The sequence below is a fragment of the Pseudochaenichthys georgianus genome, chromosome 12 (assembly GCF_902827115.2).
Source record: "Pseudochaenichthys georgianus chromosome 12, fPseGeo1.2, whole genome shotgun sequence".
Classification (NCBI taxonomy): Eukaryota; Metazoa; Chordata; class Actinopteri; order Perciformes; family Channichthyidae; genus Pseudochaenichthys; species Pseudochaenichthys georgianus.
Genome location: NC_047514.1, coordinates 22,748,687 through 22,772,635, shown reverse-complemented (window position 1 = coordinate 22,772,635; position 23,949 = coordinate 22,748,687). Strand labels below are relative to the sequence as shown.

The window sequence follows — 23,949 nt, the reverse complement described above, 5'->3', positions numbered from 1 at the left end:
TCCACAGTGTCGCTCATTTGTGTGTATTTCCACCAGGCATCTGCTGTACTTTTATCCTCGTCGCCATTATGTAGTAACTCACAGGAGGCTTCTGGTGAGCATAGTGGAGTTTATTTGTTTCTGGTAGCGCCGAATTGCAACTCCGGTTCATCACATACTTAGCATAACAACATAGCCCCCAGTTCCTCTTTTATGCTTATGGAACGGCAACAACTTCGTGGTCACAGTGCCACCTAGTGGACTGGTGAACTAACATGCAATGATATGACCTTACAACAGTAATTAAAATAGCTAAGGGTGATGAATGATCTGACTTGAAGTGTGTGTTTTGCTCCGTTCACCGCCGCATCACAGCGGGAGGAGCTGCAGGTGAGCAGAGCTGCGTGTCTCCGTCCTGTCAGATTAGACTTCACTCGCGTTTAGGTCCATATCGAGAGAAAGATAAATAATCTGAATTCAGTGTGCAGTTTACTTTGACGTGGGGGTGAGCAGCAGAGGTGGGGAGAGGCGGGGCTATTGCCTCATCATTATCAGAAAATGATCGTATAGGGCGTACACACGGAGCCGTTGCACCCCCCAGAGCGTTGCGTATGCCGTTCTATCCACCTTGGGACCCGTTATCGTAGTCGTTTAGTGCCGTATTCTGTCGTCCTAGTGTGGCCGAATGGTCTATATGACACAAAACAGTAATGGAAACGACCGTTATCGTCCTCGTGTGGCCGGGGCCTTAATTTAACACTCTGAGATAAGGACCATATGTTCACTGGCTCAGTGTTAAAATTGACTCTTTAAGTGTTAATTTAACACTTAAACTTCCCTTTCAATCAAGTCAATTTGAATATTGAGCCAGTGAACATATGGTCCTTATCTCAGAGTGTTAAATTAACACTCCAGATTTGACTGTGTAAGCAAAATAAATATCCTTGCTATGTTGCCTCATGGAAGTCTAGATTACAGTAAATTCTGGGTCTCTAACGTTAAACCTTAACAAGAAAGTCTTATTTCAACTCTTTCTCTTGCTGTAAAGACACGATGAGATTGAAAAGTGGTTTTAGTGAGAGGAGAATCTTTTTATGGCGTCTCTCTGAGTTACCATAGATGGAGAAGATGTGGTGAGCTGTTGTAGCGCAGAGAGTCAGATGGTCTTAGCAACACATCTGAAGTCTCTCCAATCACACAAATATGCCTCTCTGAATGCAGAGCGTGTGAGTCACGTTGAGAGAATTCTTCATATAAACAGCGGGCAGACATCACATGCTAGACAGTGTGTGTCTGTGTGTGATCAGCTTCTCTTCTATTGGATGGAAAAGGTGAAACGAACAAATAAGAACTTCCAACATGCACATGAGTAGCCTATCTCCCGATCAAAGTAGGGACCTTAATTTAAGAGACCCTATTATTCTCATTTTCAGGTTAACTAGCATTAACAGACTTTCTGGCCACTTGGGGGCACCATAAACAACAGTGACATATTATTGCCTTTTAAGATGTTATGGCAGATAATTGATTATTGATAACATATTTAGCAGTTATCATTATTGTATTTTTATCCTGTGTTTGCGCCTGAGGGAAATGTCTGGCTCTTCAGCTGCTAAATGTCAATTACATTACATTTTACCTACAGCGCCAAATCGTAAAAGTTATCTCAGTAAACATTTTATTTGAAGCAGGGCAGGTGCAGACTGTACTCTTTATTATATTAAACAGTAATGTCATTACAACAGGTTATGTTAAAGGGAACTTTTGTATTGGGGACAAATGTTTTATACTTTTACGTGTGTGTGTGTGTGTGTGTGTGTGTGTGTGTGTGTGTGTGTGTGTGTGTGTGTGTGTGTGTGTGTGTGTGTGTGTGTGTGTGGTGTGTGTGTGTGTGTGTGTGTGTGTGTGTGTGTGTGTGTGTGTGTGTGTTTCGGCTTGCCCTCTGAATCCCCCTCCTCGTCTGGCCCTAATGAGGCACAGGATGAGACCTCCACCCACACCTTTATATATTTGGAGCTAATCAGCTAATCCATAGCACCCACAGCTGGGTGCACCTGCAGCAGAGCGAGGGTTTAGCAGAGTAAACACAGCTTCAAGGTCTCCCCTCCTGCTACTCTGAGTGTGATATCCTGAGATTTCCCAGCTACAAGTTAGACAAAGACAATTAATATAGATGCATATTATTGACGTCAACAACAGTGCATTGTGCTGTAGGCTGTAGAAACAGGCACTTATGTGTACTCTCATGTTCTACCTTTTTCTCAGATAGTCTCACCACAAACCTTTCTTTTGAAAATTGGAATAGCTGTATTGGTAAAACCAAAACACGTTACAAATACAAAAGACTATGCTAAGGAATAGGCCTGTCTGTATACATTTAGAACAAAAGCACAATTAGCTTGTGTTCTGTACCAGCAAACCAGTGCACTTTTTGGATCACGAACAAACTAATTAAATTCATTTCTGAAAAAAATAAAAAGTATATATTCTGATTTAATAAGGTGTGGATGAGTATGGCAGTATATTCGAAAATAATCCCAAAAATTAAACAAAATAATGTTGTTTTTTAGTTGGGGATGTTGGGGATCGCCGGTTCAAGTCCCTGAACAGACCTAATATGGAGTGTGGAATGGTACTTGGAGAGGTCCCAGTTCACCTCCTGGGCCCTGCCGTGGAGGAGCGCTACCCGGCAGCGGGCACAAAGTCCTCGGGAGGAAGGAGCGGTATCCACGGAAGGCAGGAGCAGTCCCCCCGGGAGGAAGGAGCCGTGGACAGGGGAGAGGCGAGACAGGGTCCAGATGTGCGCCACCCAGGTGCTGATGACAGCGTGGGCGACGTCCGAAGCCGCCGTCAAGGCGAACCGTGAGCCAAGGTTAGAGGAGAGGCCAGGCAGGGTCCAAAAGTGTGCCACCCACCGGCCGATGTGTCAGGGTTTAGTGCTAGTATCCTGTTAGCTGTTGTGTTTTAGTGTTTTGTCTATCGGTCTTTTGATGATAATTACTACTCTCTCTCTCTCTCCAGGTGTCGGCACTTCCTGTCCGTGTGGCACCTGCTAGACTGATTGTTGTTCCCGCCCCTGATTGTGTCCACCTGTGTCCCATTACCTAATGTGTATATTTAGTCCTTCTCTCCCTTTGTCTGGTGTTGGTTTGTTTTGTCTTGTCGTTATCTCCATGCCTGCGTACCAGAGAACCATGTTACAAGACCGAGTAGAATCTAGTGATTCGATGTAGAATCTTAGTAGATCCTAGTAGTCATTATTGGATAGCTTGGTTTATTTACAATAAAGAATATTACCAAGCAAACGGAATCGAGCATCTGAGTTCTTACGAGGTCATCGTAGCACGATGAAGGCGTGGGCGACTTCCGAAGCTGTTGCCGAGGCGAGGGAAGAGGCCAGACAGGGTCCCGAAGCGCGCCACCCATGGGCCGATGAAAGCATGGGCGACGTCCGAAACTGTCGAGGCGAGACGGGGTCCAGAAGTGCGCCACCCAGGCGCCGATTAAAGCATGGGCGACGTCCGAAACCGCCGTTGAGGTGGTGAAAAAGCAAGAGTGTCCACACGAGGTCGACCGTCTGATCAAACCTCCTCTCAGGCACCGGAAAAAGCTCAAAAGGGTCGTCCTGTCCACGATCAAAACAGGTGGGTGAAATTGTGAGAGGATCCACACGAGGTCAACCAGGCTTGGTCGAACCTCCTCTCCGGCACCACCAAAAAGGGTTAACAGTCAGATGTTAATATATGGAAGCAGTCAGCCGTCAGCTGCTAGCCGTTAGCTGTCGTCGTTAGCCGTTAGCTGTTAGTCGTCGGTAGCTGCTAGCCGTTGTTAGCCGGTAGCTGTCGTTGTTAGCCGTTAGCTGACGCTGTTAGCCGTTGTTAGCCGTTATTCGATGTCGTCGGCCCCAGAGTCTCTGCTAGGCGGCGTGCCTCTACCAGGGAAGGTGCCGCTGCGTGTCGGGGCCAGCACCTCAAGGGTAAAGCGTGGGGCTCAACACTAGCCGTGTTAGCAAGCGCTGTCTGGACATGCAGCCGCATGTCCCGAAGAAACAGTGCCATGAACAAGAAATCGGGTTCTTCCGTACCTAGCAGGTCGCGTATAGTCTCCATGTGGTCGGAAGGCTTGCTGTCTCCCAGTGCCGAAACGATGTGGGAATGGCGAGCGACGTCCTCGGCCATTCCGTGGAGGGCGCACCGAGCCTCAGTCCGTGTGCACGAGGCAGCCACGGACGTCTCCAAAAATCTCCGGCAGTTGAAGAAAAACTGCGTTTCTAGCCATGTTCGGTTCAGTCTCGGAAACTTCTGGGAGGGTCACCAGTGTAGTGCCGAGGGAGTCAGAGGCGGTGCATCGAAGGTGCAAAGTTGGCTTTATTGAACAGCAGAAAACCACATGTTGCCGGCTTGAAGCCGGGGAAGCAAAGAGGAAGAAGCAAGGAGGGCACACAATAAGTACAGTCAACAACATATATGTCCGTGCGGAAACAATACCCCCAACCTGTAGTTCCATGAGTGAATTATGTTAATTAGTTAATTAGTGATCACTACACTATTAAAGAATATTGGAAATTCCCAAATATTCAATAAAGGAAAGATTTTTCTTAAATGATTTGATAAGTTGTCGATGTCTATAGAGAATTTAGGAAACAAAATGTTCCAGGACAGACTTAAATTGTGGGCATTGTTTAAGGAAGTGCTGCTCTCTCTCTCTCTCTCTCTCTCCCTCTCCCTCCCTCCCTCCCTCCCTCCCTCTCCATCTAACAGCCCTCAGTGCCGGGCAGCAGTAGAAGGAGCGCTGTGGCTCTACTCCTCAGGATCAGTGGATCAGGACTCTCGGTCTCTCAGGTTGACAGCAGCAGCATTACAGCCCGCATGGAGACATTCCCCTCCCCGGACACCATGCACCTCTAAGAGCTCCAACCACACCGTATTTTGTCTCGCCTGAGGGGGGGGAAGTCTGCAAGATCACTTTCCTCGGACCGAGCGTCAAAGGATTTTTTTCCACCTCTCTTTTTTTCCCACCAGCCCGTTTCTCTCTGTTTCTCCTCCGCCTCCTTCACTCTCGCATTTTGGGACTTTTTATTTTCTTCTCCTTTGGAAAAAAAGGCGCTGCCGTTTCCACGAGTCTACCTGCTCGCCCAGCACCCATGAATTCAGATAAAAATGTATTCCTCGGCAGAGACAAAGGCATCATGCGGAAGAGAGCCCTGCTCCTTCGGAAGGGTTGCAGCTTCGAGATTACCAGGTAGGACCTCTCTCTGTCTTTTTACGATGTTATGTCTGGGACAGGCTCGACTACCCCACAGAAACTGGCACTTTAAAGGAAGCCACGCCATGAGTGTTTTAACCTTGTGGATTTGGGGATTTAGCAGTGTGTGTGCATACATTAGTAGCTCTTAAAACCTGCATTTGAAGAGATTGGAGTCAGATTTGAACCTAAAAGCCTAATTTATTGTGTTAATTTCATCGGTTTTTTTGTATCCTGACACCGTGCGCTCTGATTTCCAGTGTTTGGAATCGTTACGCACGGATACATTTGTCTGCACCTGCAATGTTGACAAAGCTGCTGAGTGGCAGGACGCCGTCAATCGTAATTGTATTGCCAAAATCTGGTTTTCATTGGGTGGACCAGCAGTGCCTGAAGGCTGTCCAATAATGCGCAATAGAGCGACTGTGAATATGCAGTTTTTAATTCCACCTACAGGAGGTATACATTCTTGGGATCAAATCTCCTGCTGTAGTGTTTAAATGCACACCTGTGAGTGCACACACACCCTGAGGCGATAAACACGTGATAACAGGGGGTCAGGGTGATAGATGGAACACAGACTGAGTTGACTTCTCAGCGTGGTGGGAGTGTTCTTTTGGCAAACCTCCTGAAGGTGTTTTAGATATTCTGAGCGCAGCTCCAACAGGATGACACTGGTTGTCCCTAATGCACTACATTTTCTACATAGTGTCAGTTTGTGTCCTGTGGTTATAGTTAGCATTATTTAAAGGCTCTCACTTTTACTGAGTTCACACTGTTTCCTTCCTCTTTGCATAACCACTGGCTGTGCACAACACTTCCTCGCTGGCTAAGCATTGTTTGTCAAGAACTTGTGATGACATGTGTGTTTTCTTTTGGCTTGCAACACATCTTTATTCTCATTATCGGTTTACTCATTATGGTCTCTAATCTGTATCTAATCTGCATCTTGTGTAGTTTTCAATTTCATATTCAGATGTTTTTGGACGAATAACCCTAGATTTATGACAGTTTTAAGGTTACATATTAAGGTTTTAAGGTTACATATTGACTAACACTCGGTCAAAATATCAATTTGGTAGCCTACTAGTAAAGGAAACGTAGTAGACCTAATGGGTCAATTTGAACCCAGTGACCTAAAGTGTTAGGGACAAATCTGCAAACCCATTTAAAGGTACAACATAACAATCAAAACATTTCTTGTTTTGAACAGGAAGGTCATCCTTTCACTCCAAAATGTATTTAGTCACCAAAATAAAAGCTTTTGGATTCATACTTTCTCGTGGTTACTTGATCTCACATTCGTGAGTGCCTCCATTCACCATTTTCCAAGCACACCTGCCACCTTTATACATGTTTTAGTGAACAGTCACCAGTTATCTCCTTCTTAAATATCTGGTTTTGTCATTATTACTTTAAGAATCTCAAAAATATTCAATTGACTTAAGTGTAAGACTGCCTAAAGTTGATCACTTTAAAGTTTAAACCATCAGAATGTTTGGCATTTTTGTTGAGAAAATTACTTTTTTTCTAACAATTGGCCAATACATTTTCTTTTCAATCCCCTTAACATTTGGAGCTCTAGTTCTCATTATCCTGATCTGATTGTCTGTATTGTTCCGATCACATCGTCTCCCTTTCTTCCACCTCCACTCTCATTTCCTGCTATTTCCGACAATCTGTGGAGGTGTACATGAAGTGCAAATGCGAGATTTGGCCAGCTTTGTGCCAAACACTTACTTTCAAATTACACATCTCTTGTAATGAGCTTGATTTATCCTGTGCGGTGAAGATGCTCGCTTCTTGTCTGCGTGCCGCGGACCCGGAGTCATAGAGCAGAGCTTCCTGGCAGACTGTCTCTCAGACACCAGCAGTTTAACACACAATCAATCAGAGGCAAGCCTGGAGTGCTACTGCAGGGGAAATAGATTCTCCGTGATATGAAAGACACTTACGGAAAAGGGCTGGGGAGAACTCTGTGTATAGTTCATTGTGCTGCAGAGGTGCATGACCAAACGGACGTAACATCTGTAGACACACAGTATGTTAGAAATGTGCTTTCTCACGCATAGTACCCTCACTCACACACACACACACACACACACACACACACACACACACACACACACACACACACACACACACACACACACACACACACACACACACACACACACACACACACACACACACACACACACACACACACACACACACTAACACTGGATGAAGTGTTTCCGTGTGTTTGCCTGTGGAAGTATGTCATGAGGTGGTTTTTATCTGGATATCGATCTGCCCTCTTTCTCTTCCAGGCTGCAGGAGCAGTCTCAGAGACAGGGAGGAAAATACTGCGTCCTTTGATTAAGCACCAAAACAACATGGGAAATATGGGGGGAGTGGGGAACATGGGGAAGTGGTTCCCAACCTAGGGGTCTGGACCTTCTAAAGGCTCTACTGGTACATCTGAGTGGACGTGAGATGATTAATAAGGCAGGAAATAAGGAATAAGAAAAGTTTTGCTCCAAAATGTAAATCACTACTAATCTCCAACTTGTCCTTGAAATATGTTATTTTAAGTGACGTTTTAAAGGGGCCTTGTTCTGCTTTTGGGGGTTTCCTTTTCCTGTAGTGTGTTTATAGGTTTCTGTGCATGTAAATGGTCTGCAAAGGCTAAAATCCCCATGTTCCCTCCAGAGGGAGTTTCTCTCCAACAGTTTAGATTTAGGTTTTGATTAAATGTACTTTGTTAATTACCACTGACATTTTAGTGTGGGGATCCAAGAGTATGTACAATGTTAGTGTTGAATGCTCATGATCTGGGCTCATCTCTACATGCTGATCTGCTTCAGTATAAAAACACATGCATCACATTATTATTTCTGAGTGTGTTTTGGACTCTGCTTCACAGTGACTAAGCTTTATCTAACAAAGTGAGTGGACAGCCAGTTGGCAGGAGTTCTCTGACAGCAGGTATCTGCAGAGCTGCAGGTGAAAGCTGCCGATCGATTGGTCATTTCCCTCCGATGTGCTGGTTTCACGTGTTTGAACTAGGGCTGAACGATTAATCGATTTTAAATCGAAATCGCGATTTTAAATGATGCGATTATCAAATCGCAAAGCCTGCGATATAAAAAAAACATTATTTTTAATAAACGTAGGTGCTCCACATGTACCAGCCATTGTTAACCAATCAGAAGTGGCCCATGATAGAAGGTGATAGACAGATTGATCCAATCACCTGCCAAGTATTTTTGAAATACTTTTCCAAATGGCTTCCAATGGAGCTTTAGATGGTCTGGTGAAACAAAGCATCTGAGTCAGGTTAGTGATGCTCCATCACATGTTTCTATTACAGGGTGAATCTTAAACTGAAGCTTGACTTTAAAGCAACCCAACGGAACCCAACCTTCCGTTGGGTCGCTTAAAAACAAATATCACAAATCGAATCGCAATATCTGTCAGAAAAATCGCAATTAGATTATTTCCCCAAATCGTGCAGCCCTAGTTTGATATTGATGTCTATCTGCAGTGCATGCTGTATGTCAACAGTTTTGTGTAACCACATTTGGCAGAGCATAATGTGGAAAACAACCGATTGTACACATCAAAGTCTGTTCACGGGGCTATTTGATGATGTTTGTGTGTGATGGCAGTGTAATGCTTTCCTGCATTAAGAGTGTTAGTTGTGCATGTCTTCAGAAACTAACGTTACATGTTGCAAAAGTAAATCATACCACAGGCAATAAGACTGCTAAACAACTGAACTGCTGAAACAACATCCATAACTTTCATCTGCTACTTAGTAACTATTTATCTAATATACCATTCCAATAACTTGCATATAGACTCTAATTGCACTATTTCACTTTTTGAAACTATTTTTATTTTTGTATTTACTTTTACTATTACTTGCACTATATTTGTCTGTCTGTGTTATTGTGTTGCGCTGTTGGAGAAGCCGGTGACCTAAGAATTTAATCGGCATAACTGTAGATATGTTCGTATGACAAAATAAAGAACCGAGAACCTTGATGTGGTTGAAAAGCATAAATATCTCCAGCTGAAGGGAATTCTGCTGCTTACGTTTTTTATTTTTTTAAGTATTGTGTGGTCACAGTGGGAGTTGACAAAACATAATAGATCGCCTCAGGTGATGTCACATGATGAGTCAGCGTTGGTTATTCAAAGTTTTGAAATGAAGTGAGTTTCTCTCTGCTCAGAGCTAGCAGTTTATGGCTACATTACCCAGCACTTGCATAATACAACCAAATGGTAATCAGAATGCATCGAGTAAAAAGGAATGACTGTTTGGAATCTGGAAAGTGTTTATTCCATGCGTACAAATTATGAGGTAAAGTTGGTGACAAAGTACTTTCCAACTGTATACATGTGTGGGTTTTATCTATGTGAAAAATACCTGGATGTATATTAGCAAGTGAGCCTAATGGACATGCTCAACTGCATGCTGTGTGTATTTTTTGTATGCTAAAAATGACTGGCTGTACTAGGTCAGCCCATATTTCTGATTATTTGGCATGAGCTTACTGGATATAATGACATTTCCCTATATGCATTGCGTCACTACAGGCTGGGCAATGGCAGAGATTTTGAGCCAGGCTATAAACTGTCATATGTCACCTAATTAAGTTTGTATTGGTCTACAGACTTGAGAGTGACCAATAGATTCACAGTATGATGTCAGTGTAATAATGTTGGTTTGGAAGTTGTGAGAGATATGAGAGCTGCAGGCCGGGTCAGACTGTTAGTCATGTGTCCAGTCACATGAAGTAAAAGGCTGATGGCATACTGAACTTTTTGTTTAGTAGGCAGTATGCAGTGCGTACTGATGGAACATATAGTATGCACTATGTTGGCATCGGCAAACGGTAGAGATCTCTGCATCTGTTGCAAATTTCTAGGGCTGTCAGTCGATTAAAATATTTAATCACATGATTGTCCATAGTTAATCGCGATTAATCGCAAATTAATCGCACATTTTGTATCTGTTCTAAATGTACCTTAGAGGAATATTTTCAAGTTTTTAATACTCTTATCAACATATGAGTGGACAAATATGCTTTATGCAAATGTTTGTTTATTATCATTTGATCAATGACAAATATTCTCCTGAATATTCTCAACACAACAACCTGGAACCTCCCTCTCTCTCTCTCTCTCTCTCTCTCTCTCTCTCTCTCTCTCAAAGCATGAGACTGAAGTTCCCACCTTGGGTCAAAACAATGCGCTGTGATGTGCAGTCGACACGTCGGATGCGATCCGAATGATCTCACACAGCGCCTCGTCCTCCACAATGTTAATTGTCCTGCAAGCTGAAGCCACCGCTACCCATTTAGCTATCGCTGTTGAAAGCTTGCTGCTCGTAGACACCGTGTCCAGGCGTCTCCCCGGCAAACGTTCAAGCGTGGTCTGCCGCAAGCGAGCGGCAGGAGCGGGGCTGCAGCATCAGCTGTGTGCTTGGCATACAACACATTTGGTTGTATCCATATCTCTCGCTAGAATCTCCCACCATCCAACAACATGCTGGTGGGTAAAACAAGCACACACAACTGTGGGCAAGTTCTTTCTCCTTCAGTCATGAAGCATCTGGATATACTCCAGGAATAACAAATCCAGATATTGAATGTCTTTTCCTATTAATGTTCATAACAATTGTAGCATATCGACTCCGCCTGTCACTGAACTCTTGGTTCTGGTCCGTCTCAGACTTCACAGAATGAGCCCAAACTAATTGTGAGTGAATGAAATTGGGCTACACAGTGAGTGACACTTGAAGAGTCACATAAATCTCTGGCAGAACAAACATAACTCTGAGAGACAGAAGCAGAGAGACAAAGGGACATCTGAAAGAAAGTAGAACCCATTAAGAAGCAACACACATACAAACGCTCCAACAGAGGAAGATGCTAAACATCAGAACATGGCCACATCAGGACATTCTGATGTGGTGGAAACTAACCTCAGCATGTTGTCTCTGGGCTCTCTTGTCAATCCATAACAGAACATTTGTAGTTAATGTAAGGAAAGGCATGCGGAGAGCAGAACAGCCCTTTTATCACCAGGCGAACACAGGCCAGTGTGTGAAGAGAACATGTTACTATGGTCTAATTTGGTAACGCGCCTAACAAACACTTTGAGATAAGGCGCTGGTTCTGATGTAGAGGGAGATTAGATTTGACGGGCCTGGATTAGTTTGCTTTGTGTGTCGTTCATTAATCAATACAGAACCCGCCTTGCTTTCTTTTCCATCCATGCGAGCCTGAATGAACAAATAGCTTCTCATAAAGCAACTATAACTTCTCCGTGCAACATTAACGGAGTAAAAATACATCCTGCAGCCGCCAACACTCTGACTCTCTCTCCCGCTGCCTGAACTGCTCATTTCAGAGGTCATTTGAGTGCGTGCGCTCTGAAATGCTATCGGTGTCTTCATTAAGCTCTCCTGCTGCCAAACCCACGATGTTCTGTGACTGCAGTTGCCAGGGGGTTGCCTGCGTGTCAGATTTGCACAAGACGAGAGCCAGATGTAGCTCAAGTGCTGCATTAAGGTCCTTGGGCAAGACACTTCACCTGAACTTGCTCCTGTGGGTATTGTCCACTGTGGTGACCATTGCATGTGTGTAATGTGTATTTGTAAAGCGCTTTGAGCATCTGGAAAAGCGCTATAATAAATGTAAGGAATTATTATTATTATTTAAAAAGGGTCGGGCGAGGCAGTTTTGAATAAAAATGCCTTTTTTAAGAGAGGAAAAATGTGTTGGGACCCTCTTGTGGTTTTTACAGAAGGCTTCAAGGCAGCACGTGAATGACGAACATATGCTCTCAATGTCAGACGTGTTTTCTATGTTTTTAGTTTTAAAAATGCACTAGCAAAGATGGAGCATGTGCTTGCAGACAGAAGGAAAGAGGAAGGCGTTCTGCTGCAGGGTCTCCCTCTGCGTTACAGTCTGTCATAAAGCCCCCAGCGGGAGGGGGATTTATGGACTTACTGACATTTTCGCTGACTTAAGGCACTCCTGTGCTGCGCATACTGTGAACTAATTTAGCTCACACACACACACACACACACACACACACACACACACACACACACACACACACACACACACACACACAGCTGATAAAGCTGTATTAGGTTGGCGTTTTGCCTCAATATATTGGCAATGTTTCAAAGCTGTGAACACCATTTCATACATGGTTTGTGAAACATTATTGGTTATTTTGAAATCAATCCTTTATTATCATTAGCCGCGTTCACACCGCAGTACTTTTCTCACTTTAGTTCTGAAATGTCGCATTCACACCAAAAAGAGCCGGAACTGAAATTAACCTTTTTTACCCCCTTTGCTGTCCCTGCTAGAGAGCAGGGACCTTCGTGGGAGAAAACGGTTCCTCTGTCTGATTGGCTGGGCGGATTGCAAACCACGGCCCGTAAAACTCCCAAAAAGTTTTGTGAAGCCGCCATTTTATTATCCTCGCATTAGCATTAGCCCAGCGCAGAAACGCAGAGAGACTAACTTATGGCAACACAAAATAAAACATGGGAGCGGTGGAGATGAGGAGGTGTCGGCGTTCTGGCGATTTACTCGGAAGGCTTCAGTAGAAGCCGCTGGGAGTCCCAGCAGCTTCTACTGAAGCCAGTCCCCAACTCCGGGGACTTCCGGCCGGGGACTTTGGGCGGCAGTATACGCCGTGAAGTTGTTTGCGGCCTGCCAGTAAACCCAAAACAGAAGAAGAAGAAGTGACCTCAGCGCCTTCATTTGCCTAATCCACCCCCAGGGACTTATTGCGGTGTGAACGCGATCTGTATTTAGTTCATGAGAACTAAAGAGTTCTCATGAACTAAGTTCTCATGAACCTTTGTGGGAAAAGTACTGCGGTCTGTCGGCCTATTGGAAAATAGAAACTCCCCCTGCAGGGAACTTTAGGATTGTAGCCTTTGCAGGCCATTTACATGCACTAAAACGCACTACAGGAAAGTGAAAACCCCAAGAAGCAGAATAGGGCCTCTTTAAGGAAAGTGAAACATCATTTGAGTATCCGCCTTGTGATTGGATCCAAACCAAAATAATTATAGTTTTTTCCTTGGCACATGATGCACCTTTCCGACAAGTTCCCTGAAAATCAGGCCAGTATTTTTTCCGTAATCCTGCTGACAAACAGTCAAACAAACCGAACAAAGAACAAATCCTTCTTGATGAATATAACAAGATAAAAAAGATCAATCATGTGTTCATTTAAGCATGTTCCTGATTCAGAGAGCCACGCTTAACATTTCTCCTTGCTTCAATGGGTTTCATCGATATTAGAGGTTTGTTCCATTCAATTGCAGCCATTACAGCGTTGATAAGTAATCGTTCCAGCTGAGGTATTATGATTGTGTCCAGCATTGGTGCAAAACTGTAACACTTGTCTGATCTCCATAGAAGGTTGCAGCGGGGACATGTGAATGCTGTGTGAGGCTGGTTGTGCTCCGCTCAGCCGGAGAGTGGTCTGATAAACACATGGACTGTAATCACTCCCATATGTGGCTGCATAGCTCAGCTCAACCCGGCACGGTGCAGTCGTGAGCACAATGCAGCGCATCGGCCACATTTAGACAGAAAAATAGATTCAAATTACTGGAAGAAAAAAAAAAAGAAAGGAGAAAAAATCCCTCGCTTGATTACAGCCCTATGTAAACTTCTTCTTCTCTCAAACTGAAACAGCTGCTTCCATTTAGGGCTTCATACCTACACATTTAAAATACACTGCTCCGGGAAATCTTGGAAACTGGAAAAACATTTCCCTTTATAGCTGGCTGCAGCGTGGAGAGAGAGACAGAGAGAGCTTAAAGAAAAGGTATCGTTGAGATGCCACAAGCCACTTTTATTCCAGACCTCGTATACATTTCCTCTTTTAACCACGGTTAAGAGATGACGCAAAGTGAAAAGTGAGTGTGTGTTGAAGCGAGAGGGATCAAAGGAAGTGTGCACAGTGTGAGTGCGTCTGTGTGTACTCTGCCCACTGCCCCCGTCATAACCCTGAAAAAGCCATCCAGGAAATGGAGCCTGTGAAGGGTTACTGTTGGACATTTTTACCCTGCGGTTTCTAAGGGAGGCCCGCCAAGAAACCCCTCCTCTTGGTTAGAGAGTGAGCAACAGAACCAAATGGTGGAGATATGTGTGGAAACTATCTAGGAAGGGTCTATTTTCAGGAGAGGCTGGAAAGATGTGGCTCTAGTTAAGTTGTTTAAATGAAATCTCTCAGGGACTTTCCAAGACTGTAGTGTATGGATTACATTGCATGTTTCCATTTCCTTTTGCACCATCTTGAAATTAGAACATCTGTATGTAATTTCCTGTTTTCCGTATTGGCTTCTAGGTATTTTAGGTAAAAAAAGCTATGTGATGTAAAAGATACAGGTGCATATTTGCATGAGATGTGTACCAACAAATGCATCTTCAGTAGGGACATTAAACTCTCCGCAGCACGACTTTTGGACTCCTAGACGCTGCCATTCAAAGAAATGTAAATCTTTATATATTAAAATATCTCATGACATGTTTTTCTAATCAACAAAATAAGGAACTGAGGTGGACATAATGTCGTTTTTTAGGCTTGTAACACCCATATTGAGCAGAGCCACATGTGGTAAAGTGCCAGAAATATACATTTGACTATTTTACACCTTTTCAATCAAGATAACTTATTGAGAAATACATGTAAGCATAAATGATACTGTAACATGTTGGCGTTTAGCATGTATAGTATTTAACATGATCAAAACCACATATCTCAGCATGCTAAAATGTTCTAACTAGTGCTTAACATAAAGTGAAGCTGAGGTCAAATAAGCATAATTGATGGCAAATGGACAGAGGCTACTTTCTTTCTTTCTTTTTTTTAACCTATATAACTAAATTGTGATTTTCCATTTGTTACTTGGACACAGGCAGTGACTGTTTGTAGGTTTAATCAATCTGTAGCCAGCTCACAGAAACCACACCTGGTCCTCTAAGAATTACATAAATCTAAAGCCAAGAATGATTCATATTTCAATCAATCAATCAATGTTTATTTATATAGCCCAATATCACAAATGTTACATTTGTCTCAGTGGTCTTCACAGTTTGTACAGAATATCAGTATGACAATACGACACCCTCTGTCCTTAGACCCTCACATCGTACAAGGAAAAACTTCCAGAGAAAACCCACAGTTTAAAGGGGAACATGGGAGAAACCTCAGGGAGAGCAACAGAGGAGGGATCCCTCTCCCAGGACGGACAGACGTGCAATAGATGCCGTGTGTAAATTGTAAATATTTGACATTTATGATTATATGAACAGGTTTTTTTTTGTGATGTGTAGGATGGAGGTAACAAACAGGAGATACTAACATAGATACTGTTTCACAAACAAAAGTCTAAAAAAACTGAAAACACAGACTGAAAAAATAATGTCAGGATTCACAAATGACTTCATACAAAACTAGTTTTAATGTGTTCCCAAAATATCACTTTAAATGCATATTTCACTATTTTCTTTTTACATAAATTATGATCACAAATAGGTTTCTGGGTTTTTTTCTCCAGTATTTATGAAAATGTTTGCCCTGAAGCAACAAAACATATTCTAGATGGATTAAAGGTGGGGTAGGTAAGTTTGAGAAACCGGCTCGAGATACACTTTTTGTTATATTCCATGGAATGCTCTTAACATCCCGATAGCAATGAACATCTTAAGTGCTTTGACAAAAAATCCATAAAATAATGTCATCTGTGGAAGCCGTAGTACTGTAAAAAGCACGACCAGTCATTTTAGCCGGCCCGGCTAAAGTAACTGGATGGCCGACCTGCCTGTCAGCCTTCCTCTGTGCACAAACTTATCTCGTGCCCTCATTGGTCATGTGCGCGTTGGTGTGTGTTGGAGGAGGGGCTCTGTAAGGAAGTCTGAAGGAAGTGGCAGATTTGTTCCGGCTTTGTATTTTCAAATTCCAGCGCACTCAAGCGGGTTTCTCCAAAATTACCTACCCCAACTTTAATAGTTGTTTTTTATTGGATTGATAATCAAAAGACCCTAATCTTCAAGAAAATAGGATACAAATGTTAGTATTTCATAAAAAAACTAAAAAGAGGAAGGTGGATATTACTGTTCTAATACATCATATAAATAATATATCTTGTTTGAATAAACTCACAAGTCAAATGTATGCATGTTTCTTGTTGAATTGTGCTACAAGTTATGACCACAAGAGGGCAGACTCTCCCTGTCAAAGCACTGATGTCACCCTAAAGTGGAGGACCACTTAAAGGTGATTTAAAACAACCTTCAGGTCTTTATGCATGGAGTTTAAGCTTTTTTTATTCTGCCCAACTCTGAGAAAAGGAAGCTGAGGAGCTGCAGAAACATTTAAAAGTGTAAGCTATTTACAAATAGGTGAAACATTATATGAATGACATGCTCTTCCACAAGGAGGAGAACGTCCATTAAGACGCAGTGACATTTACGGAGTGCAGCTGGACTCAGAAAAAAACCCAGTGAATTTCTTTGTGTTCTCTAAAATGGAAATGGCAATTTTTGACCTTAAGTACTAATTCCTCCCTTATGTTTATTCAGGCCTAACGTGCATTGTCAGTGTCCCAAAAAAGTGTACAAATGGAAACACGTGTGTATATTTGCAGCATGTAGCCACAGGGCGAAGGGCAGAGTGTGTCCAGAGCCGTCCTGATGGCTACAGGCGGAGGTTAATTCTCCTGATCACATTTAATGAGAGACTCATCATCAATCGCTGCGGCCCGACACAGTGGCATTTCACAGAGGCCACACGGTGACCTGCTGGCATTTGGGACGCACGAGAAACAAAGAGGCTGAGCACTGAATCCAAATTGTGTGTGTTTATGTTTTGGCTTTTGTGTGCAAATGACCGCCGTTAGAGAATATGGGAAACCATCAAAGCAGCATTATACTGATAGACTGAAAATACATCCAGAGGTTTGAAGTTATAACATAATCTAAAATAAAATATAAACAGAGATGCAAGAAGAACCAAGGTCTTGTACTTAACTGAAACACAGCTAATATTCCAATAACAAAGCATACACTTTGTAATATCTGCAGATAACTTAGTTGATCATTGATTAGCCATTTTTGTAAAAGAAATGACAAATTGTGAAGTATTTTTAAAAAAAAAAAAAAAAAAAAAAAAACTTGTTCCATCTATGACAAAAAATAATCCAATCTCATATTTGAGTATCTGAAACTAGTGAAGATATTGCGCTTTTTAAAGAAACTGTTTAAAGAATTACCAATAGTTGCTGAATTATTCTTTGTCGCTGGATTACTCAATAAATCGTTGTTACTGCACTGCAATTAAAAGTATGCATTCAGACAAAGTACAGAATTATTAACATAAATATGTATTTAAAGTGAGTAAACATAGTTATTTTTGAAACTTGCATGCTTGTTGTATCTAGATACAGTGAAGTAGTTCAATCCAGCGTCTACCTATCTAGGGGTCAGGCTCACGCCCATCTACTTCCGGTCCATAGGACCTTATTTCGGAAAAATTATGTATTGAAGTCAATGGAGAGAGAAAACTTATCTTTCGATCCCGTTTTAATTGTGCCACGAATTACACATATGATGTTTGTCAATCTTAAAAAATTATTTCCATGTCAAAAAGTCAGTTTGTCGTAAAACTGTTGAAATATAAGACTATGAAAAATGCTACCAGGATCTAGGAAGGCATAAGTGTTTATCACTGTGCTGCCATTTGTAGCCTTGATCTGAACGGGCATAATGGGCAAGGCACACTCCTGTCCTCCAGCCCCAATATGGCCACATGTTTTGGTAGAAACGTTGTGATCCTCTATTGATGTTTCTTGCAGTTTGTCCTCTGATGAGACTTCCTTTCTCGGTGAATGGATGTGGAGGATGGTGGGATGTTTTAAATTACACACTTGGCAGTGCAGGCGGCTGCGGCAGTCCTTACTCATGTGTCCAACAGCTAAACAACCAAAACAAGCACCCTTTTCTTTCAGAAAATTACTTTTCTCTGTGTGCATCATCCTCTCCATTTTGTAGCATGTCTCCAACTTGTGATCCTCTCAACAGCAGCAGACAACTTGTGATCCTCTTCACACAGCAGACAAGGTATCCTTCTTGGCCTATATGGTAGGCTATTCTCCTTTTGCTTTTCAGGTGCAGTTCCACGATTGACAGCTTCAACAGAAGTAGCAAAACTGCTTCCTTTCTGGCGGCTGCCAGGCTGGGATATGTTGTTTCCACTTATGTATTTTGGTGAAGAGATGGATGTGTCTTGAATGTTTCCAAACAGTGGATCAGAGGCAATAGATACTTGTCGCTCAACAAACTTGACAATATCGCTGAAACCTGCTTGACGATGTCGCCTCTCCTGTAGCTCGTCAGCAGGGTTTCTCCATCTTTCCTTCATTTTATAGGGCAACTTTAAGATCATCGCCCGCATGTTAGTTGGCATATTCATCTCTGACATGTAGCGTATGTCCTCCATGGCATTGCAAACACGGAGAAACAAAGAAAAAGCTTTCAAAGCTTTAACATCTATGATCTATGATCTCAATGGGACCAATCTGGTTAAATAAAGGTTTGAAATGAAATGAAATGAACATCCTCTGCTTTCCCTGGTGTCCATCCAAGCGCTTGCTCCATGTAGCTATTATTATATAATATAATAATATAATAATTATTATTATTAGCTATAGTGGCTATTATTTGTTGATTTCCAAAGCGTTCTCTCAAAAGTGTCTTTGCTCTTTGGTATCCCCTGTCGAGTGGCATGTGTTGACAGCTTTTACCCAGTTCTTTGGGTTGCCCCTTGGTGTATTGTTCCAAAAGGCAATAGGCAATCAACATTATTAGCAGTCTTTGCTTCCACTCCATGTTCAAATGCTCGTATGAATGCACTATACTCCAAAGGGTCTCCATCAAAGGTTGGTATTTCTCTTGGTGGCAGTGACAATGTTAACGGTTGCTGCCCCAGCAGAGCTGTGATATCATGTGGCCTTTGCATGATGTTGATAAGGATGCTTTGATTCACGTTACTTTGCACTGAACCCGTATGTTGGTTGGTTTCCTGCACCAAATGTGTGTCAAGATCATGCGTGACTTGTGTGGCAGAGAATGTCTGCTGACATATTTGAGATGACGTAAGTTCATCGGCTTTAGATCCATTTCCTTCTGGTATTGCCGTGGCTGTGAATGCCTCCATTGGCAATTACTGCCACAGACTGATGGATGATGCAACTGCTGGTTTGAATCTTTGGGGCGCGCACCCATTGACAGAGCAAAGTTCTTATCCTGTTCTGTTGGATTATGGTACTGCAAGTTTGCATCCTTGTGCAGAGTCTCCACTGACACTACAGCTCTGCTGCCCCCTTTTGGTGAGGGGTTGAACTGACCTTCTGAACCTTGTGGGATGAATTCTGTCGCAGAGGGTCTAAGAGAGATGTTCCCTTTGGCTCTGTCTAGATACGAATGCATTCCATTTGAAGCAGCCCTTGAGCTTTGATCCTCAGATCCTCTGTACCTGAGCACATTGGCCTTTGCTGTATAGGCAGCCATTCCACTTTGCAATTCAAGCTACTCCTTGCGTTGTCTGATCTGCTCCTCTTCACACTTTCTGGCTGCTGCGAGGCTAAGCTCTTCACACTCCAGTGCATGTTTTTCTTTGAGGATAGCAATGAAAGGAGCCGCTTCAGCCTCCGCCTTGATACATGCGAAGGAGATGGATGACATGTTGGACCTGTGGCTGGAGCGGCCAGCTGATGTGCATGTTCTTCCGGTTATATTAGAAACGCTGTCATTTAGACAGATATCATCAATTACCACGTTAGTTGTGGTTGCAGCGTTGACATTTACCACATCATCGTCAATGGGATGTGTAAATTACTCCTTTGTAGTTTGCAACCACCTTTCCATTTTATTCATCCTTTCTCGATTGCCGTGCATTCGTGTTTCAAACCATTCATTTTGTTTTATAACTTCATCCTCTGGTATTAATGGTTTCAGAGACTCATGCAACTCATTTAATTCGGTCATTGTTTTCACAAACATTTCACACATGGATTCCATCTCAGGCTTGAAAGTATCAATTGTTCAACATCCTTTGTTAATGTATGCAGTTTCTTTATCCTTGAATTCCTTTCATTGTCGCAGGATTTACCTTTATCCTGATATGAGAAGGTCTTTCACAGCTTGTAACAATTCTGAATGATCCTACCGTGGCTTTCACAGCGTTCACATGTCAGCAATCATCTGGAGCTGTGTGGGAGCGCAGCAGCTCCTTCTTCCGTATCTGACATCCTTTGATTCATTCATTGGAGCGAGTTTTTCAACAAGTGTAGCGGCGATCGCTCATCAAAAAAGGCCACCCATGGAGGTTAGCAGTCAGAGTTCCCGATGCGTGTTGTGGTGAAGGATGAGGTCCACCATGACGTCATTTGTAATGCTTTATTTATTTGTCCAAGGTTAAAATGTTCTTTTACGACTCACGTATCTAAAATCTTGTTTAAAACATAACGATCACGCAGAAGCTCAGACACAAACAATCACGGTCAACACGGTTGAAAAACGTGTGGCTTCCTCTCTAACCTCTCATCCCAGCTGATCACCTGTGCCCACATATAAAGGTTAATTACCTCCCGTGCTCGCAGGTGCGCAGATTGGATGATGACGCGTTCACACACATATAGACAAACCCCGTGCACAACCCAAAGCAAATGGGCTCCAACTCTCTCCATTGACTTCAATACATAATTTTTCCGAAATAAGGTCCCATGGAGGTCCACCGGAAGGGGAGGGACTTCGCCACTCTATTGCCCCCTGAGGACGGTGATATCAATAGACACTAAAGCTGCAGATTCAAAGAGACTGAATTGTACATGTCTTTGTAGACGGACTATACCTATTCTCTTTTTATGTCATTCGACATCTTATTGAAGAGATTAAATGTACATTTTTGGTAATGTTACATCTTTTTGTAGATATTTTGCGTCTCTTTTGGTTGTTTGGCGTCTCTTTGTCTTCATTTAGTCTGCTATGTATGACTCTCAAACAAGAAATGTTAACTGCAAAATAAGGCTCAGTGCCCAGTAAAGCCACTTGGTAATATTGCCATGTTCAGGGGTCAAATCAATCAATCAATCAATCAATCAATCAATCAATCAATCAATCAATCAATCAATGTTTATTTATATAGCCCAATATCACAAATGTTACATTTGTCTCAGTGGACTTCACATTTTGTACAGAATATCAGTATGACAATACGACACCCTCTGTCCTTAGACCCTCTGTCCTTAGACCCTCTGTCCTTAGACCCTCTGTCCTCAGACCCTCACATCGTACAAGGAAAAACTTCCAAAGAAAACCCACAGTTTAAAGGGAACATGGGGAAACCTCAGGGAGAGCAACAGAGGAGGGATCCCTCTCCCAGGACGGACAGACGTGCAATAGATGCCGTGTGTAAATCGAAAAGATAATACATTTACAACATAGGTAGTCCAAATGTTTGGAAAGACCAAATGTTTGGAAATGCATGTGTCTGTAATAAGAAGATGAATCGAGTTGTGAATCGAGTGGCCTGTGTTCGTCGTCCATAACATACGCCTGCCCATACCATAACCCCACCACCACCATGGGTCACTCGATTCACAACATTACCCTAACCCTACCCCTACCCCTCCCCCTCACACCAGATACTGACTGGTTTTGGGACCCCCCCAGACCCCCTCAATAAAGCAAAACTGCACGTTTCAGAGTGGCCTTTTATTGTGGCCAGCCTATAATCATGCTGTCTAATCAGCATCTTGATATGCCACACCTGTGAGGTGGGATGGATTATCTCGGCAAAGGAGAAGTGCTCACTATCACAGACTCTTTCAGATTTGTGAACAATATTTGAGAGAAATGGTTATTTTGTGTATATAGAACATGTTTTAGATCTTTGAGTTCATCTCATGAGAAATGGGAGCAAAAACAAAAGTGTTGCGTTTATATTTTTGTTCAGTGTAAGAAGCTCAGTACTTTAGAAGTGTATTTAAGTACATTCCTTGAGTAAATGTACTTTCCAGACCTGCCAACAACTCCTCAATCTAAACTAAATGTCTTCTTATATTATCATTTTGCTGCCTCTACTTTTCCAGAGTGTGGTGCAGGTCTAATCATGCCATAATAAAGTATATCAAATCAAAAATAATCAAATGAAGCCAGCTTCCTCCTCCAGGTTAGATATTAATCAGGGAGCAAAGCCCTATCAATGATAGGTAGCGTCATAGCAGGTGAGGTGTGGACTGTACATGTGCATGTTGTTTCTAGATACGTGTGACAGATACAAGCCCTGCTGTGTTGGGGCTTTTAGCAGTGCTACACACACTTTGCATGACATGCTTTATTCATTTCCATACAGCTATTTAGAGACATGACTCCCATTGGAGCCAGTGTAGCTGCACATCTAATTACATTGTACACACACACACACACACACACACAGTACCAGGGTTTTGTTTATCCGACGCGTGGGAAAGGTGCCGTAGTTTGCTCGGTGAGACTAAAAGGCCGGAGTGGCAGCCGTCCAGAGAGAAGGCGGCGGAGCTTCCAGGGATTAACACACTATTGAGTCGAGAGCTCCTGATCCGCATCATGCAGCTTCACCGGCTTCAGCTGCTGAGTGCTTGTGCGCACACACACACACACACACACACACACACACACATGTTGTGTACCTGCATTTGCACCATTACAACCTCTACTGGCATGGACACATGGATCAGCCCACTCACGATAATGCTTACACCTCCAGTTATAACCTGAGCTTTGAAGTTCGCCTCTGTCTGGGGAACACGAAGCCTGGGATAGTCCAACACTTCTGTGTCTCACACACACACACACACACACACACACACACACACACACACACACACACACACACACACACACACACACACACACACAAGAGTTGAAGATTGAGGGTTATAGTTTATATTTCACTTCTTAACTAATTCTGAGACCCCATATAAATCGAAATAAATGATTATTCAGCATGGTGGAAGGTTGAGTTTAGGGTGGGTGTGTGACCCAATTAGGTTTGTTTTTAGCGCAAATATTGAATATGTCACTGAATCCACTTACTTAAAAGTGAATCGCTAATTTTCTTCTATAATATTAATACTGTAAGGTTTTTTACTGTTGGTTTAATAAAACAAATCTACTTTAAGACCTCGTGTAATATGAAAACATCTCCAGATGTACAGCCTGGTGTTGTACTAGTACACTTTTTTTATATAACCCCAACTGTTTATGCACATTAAACATTTTGTGAGGCGATCCGGAGCCCAACAATGATCTCCAGGTCTCCTACTCTCTTACACAGAAAACTGCATCGCCACATCTTATAATCACACAATCATCCATGTAGAAAGGAGGACGCATGGAAACAATCAAGAAAACACTAAACAAAATTAAATGTTGAAAAAAATGTACTGATTTGAAACCAAATCAGGATTCTTTTGCTGAACATTTCAATTTACAACGCTTACCAAATGTTTAAAACCGCAAATGTTAACTGGAATGTAGTTATTGAAAATGCAGTTGTTTTTGTATGGGAACATTATCGCAGGACGCAGGGTTGCGATTAATCTACAATTTCAAAACTGTTGTGTTAGTTGCAGCTGTATACAATCATAAT

General features: G+C 42.6%; 1 protein-coding gene across 1 annotated transcript in view; it reads left to right on the top strand.

Annotated features, from left to right (window-relative positions):
* The first annotated feature begins 4,755 nt into the window (after positions 1 to 4,755).
* garnl3 (GTPase activating Rap/RanGAP domain like 3) overlaps positions 4,756 to 23,949 on the top strand; it is a 94,347-nt gene continuing 75,153 nt past the window's right edge. The window contains exon 1 of the mRNA XM_034095359.2: positions 4,756 to 5,220. Coding sequence (XP_033951250.1) covers positions 5,123 to 5,220 — 98 coding nt within the window. The 5' untranslated portion in view covers positions 4,756 to 5,122. The remainder of the gene's footprint in view (positions 5,221 to 23,949) is intronic.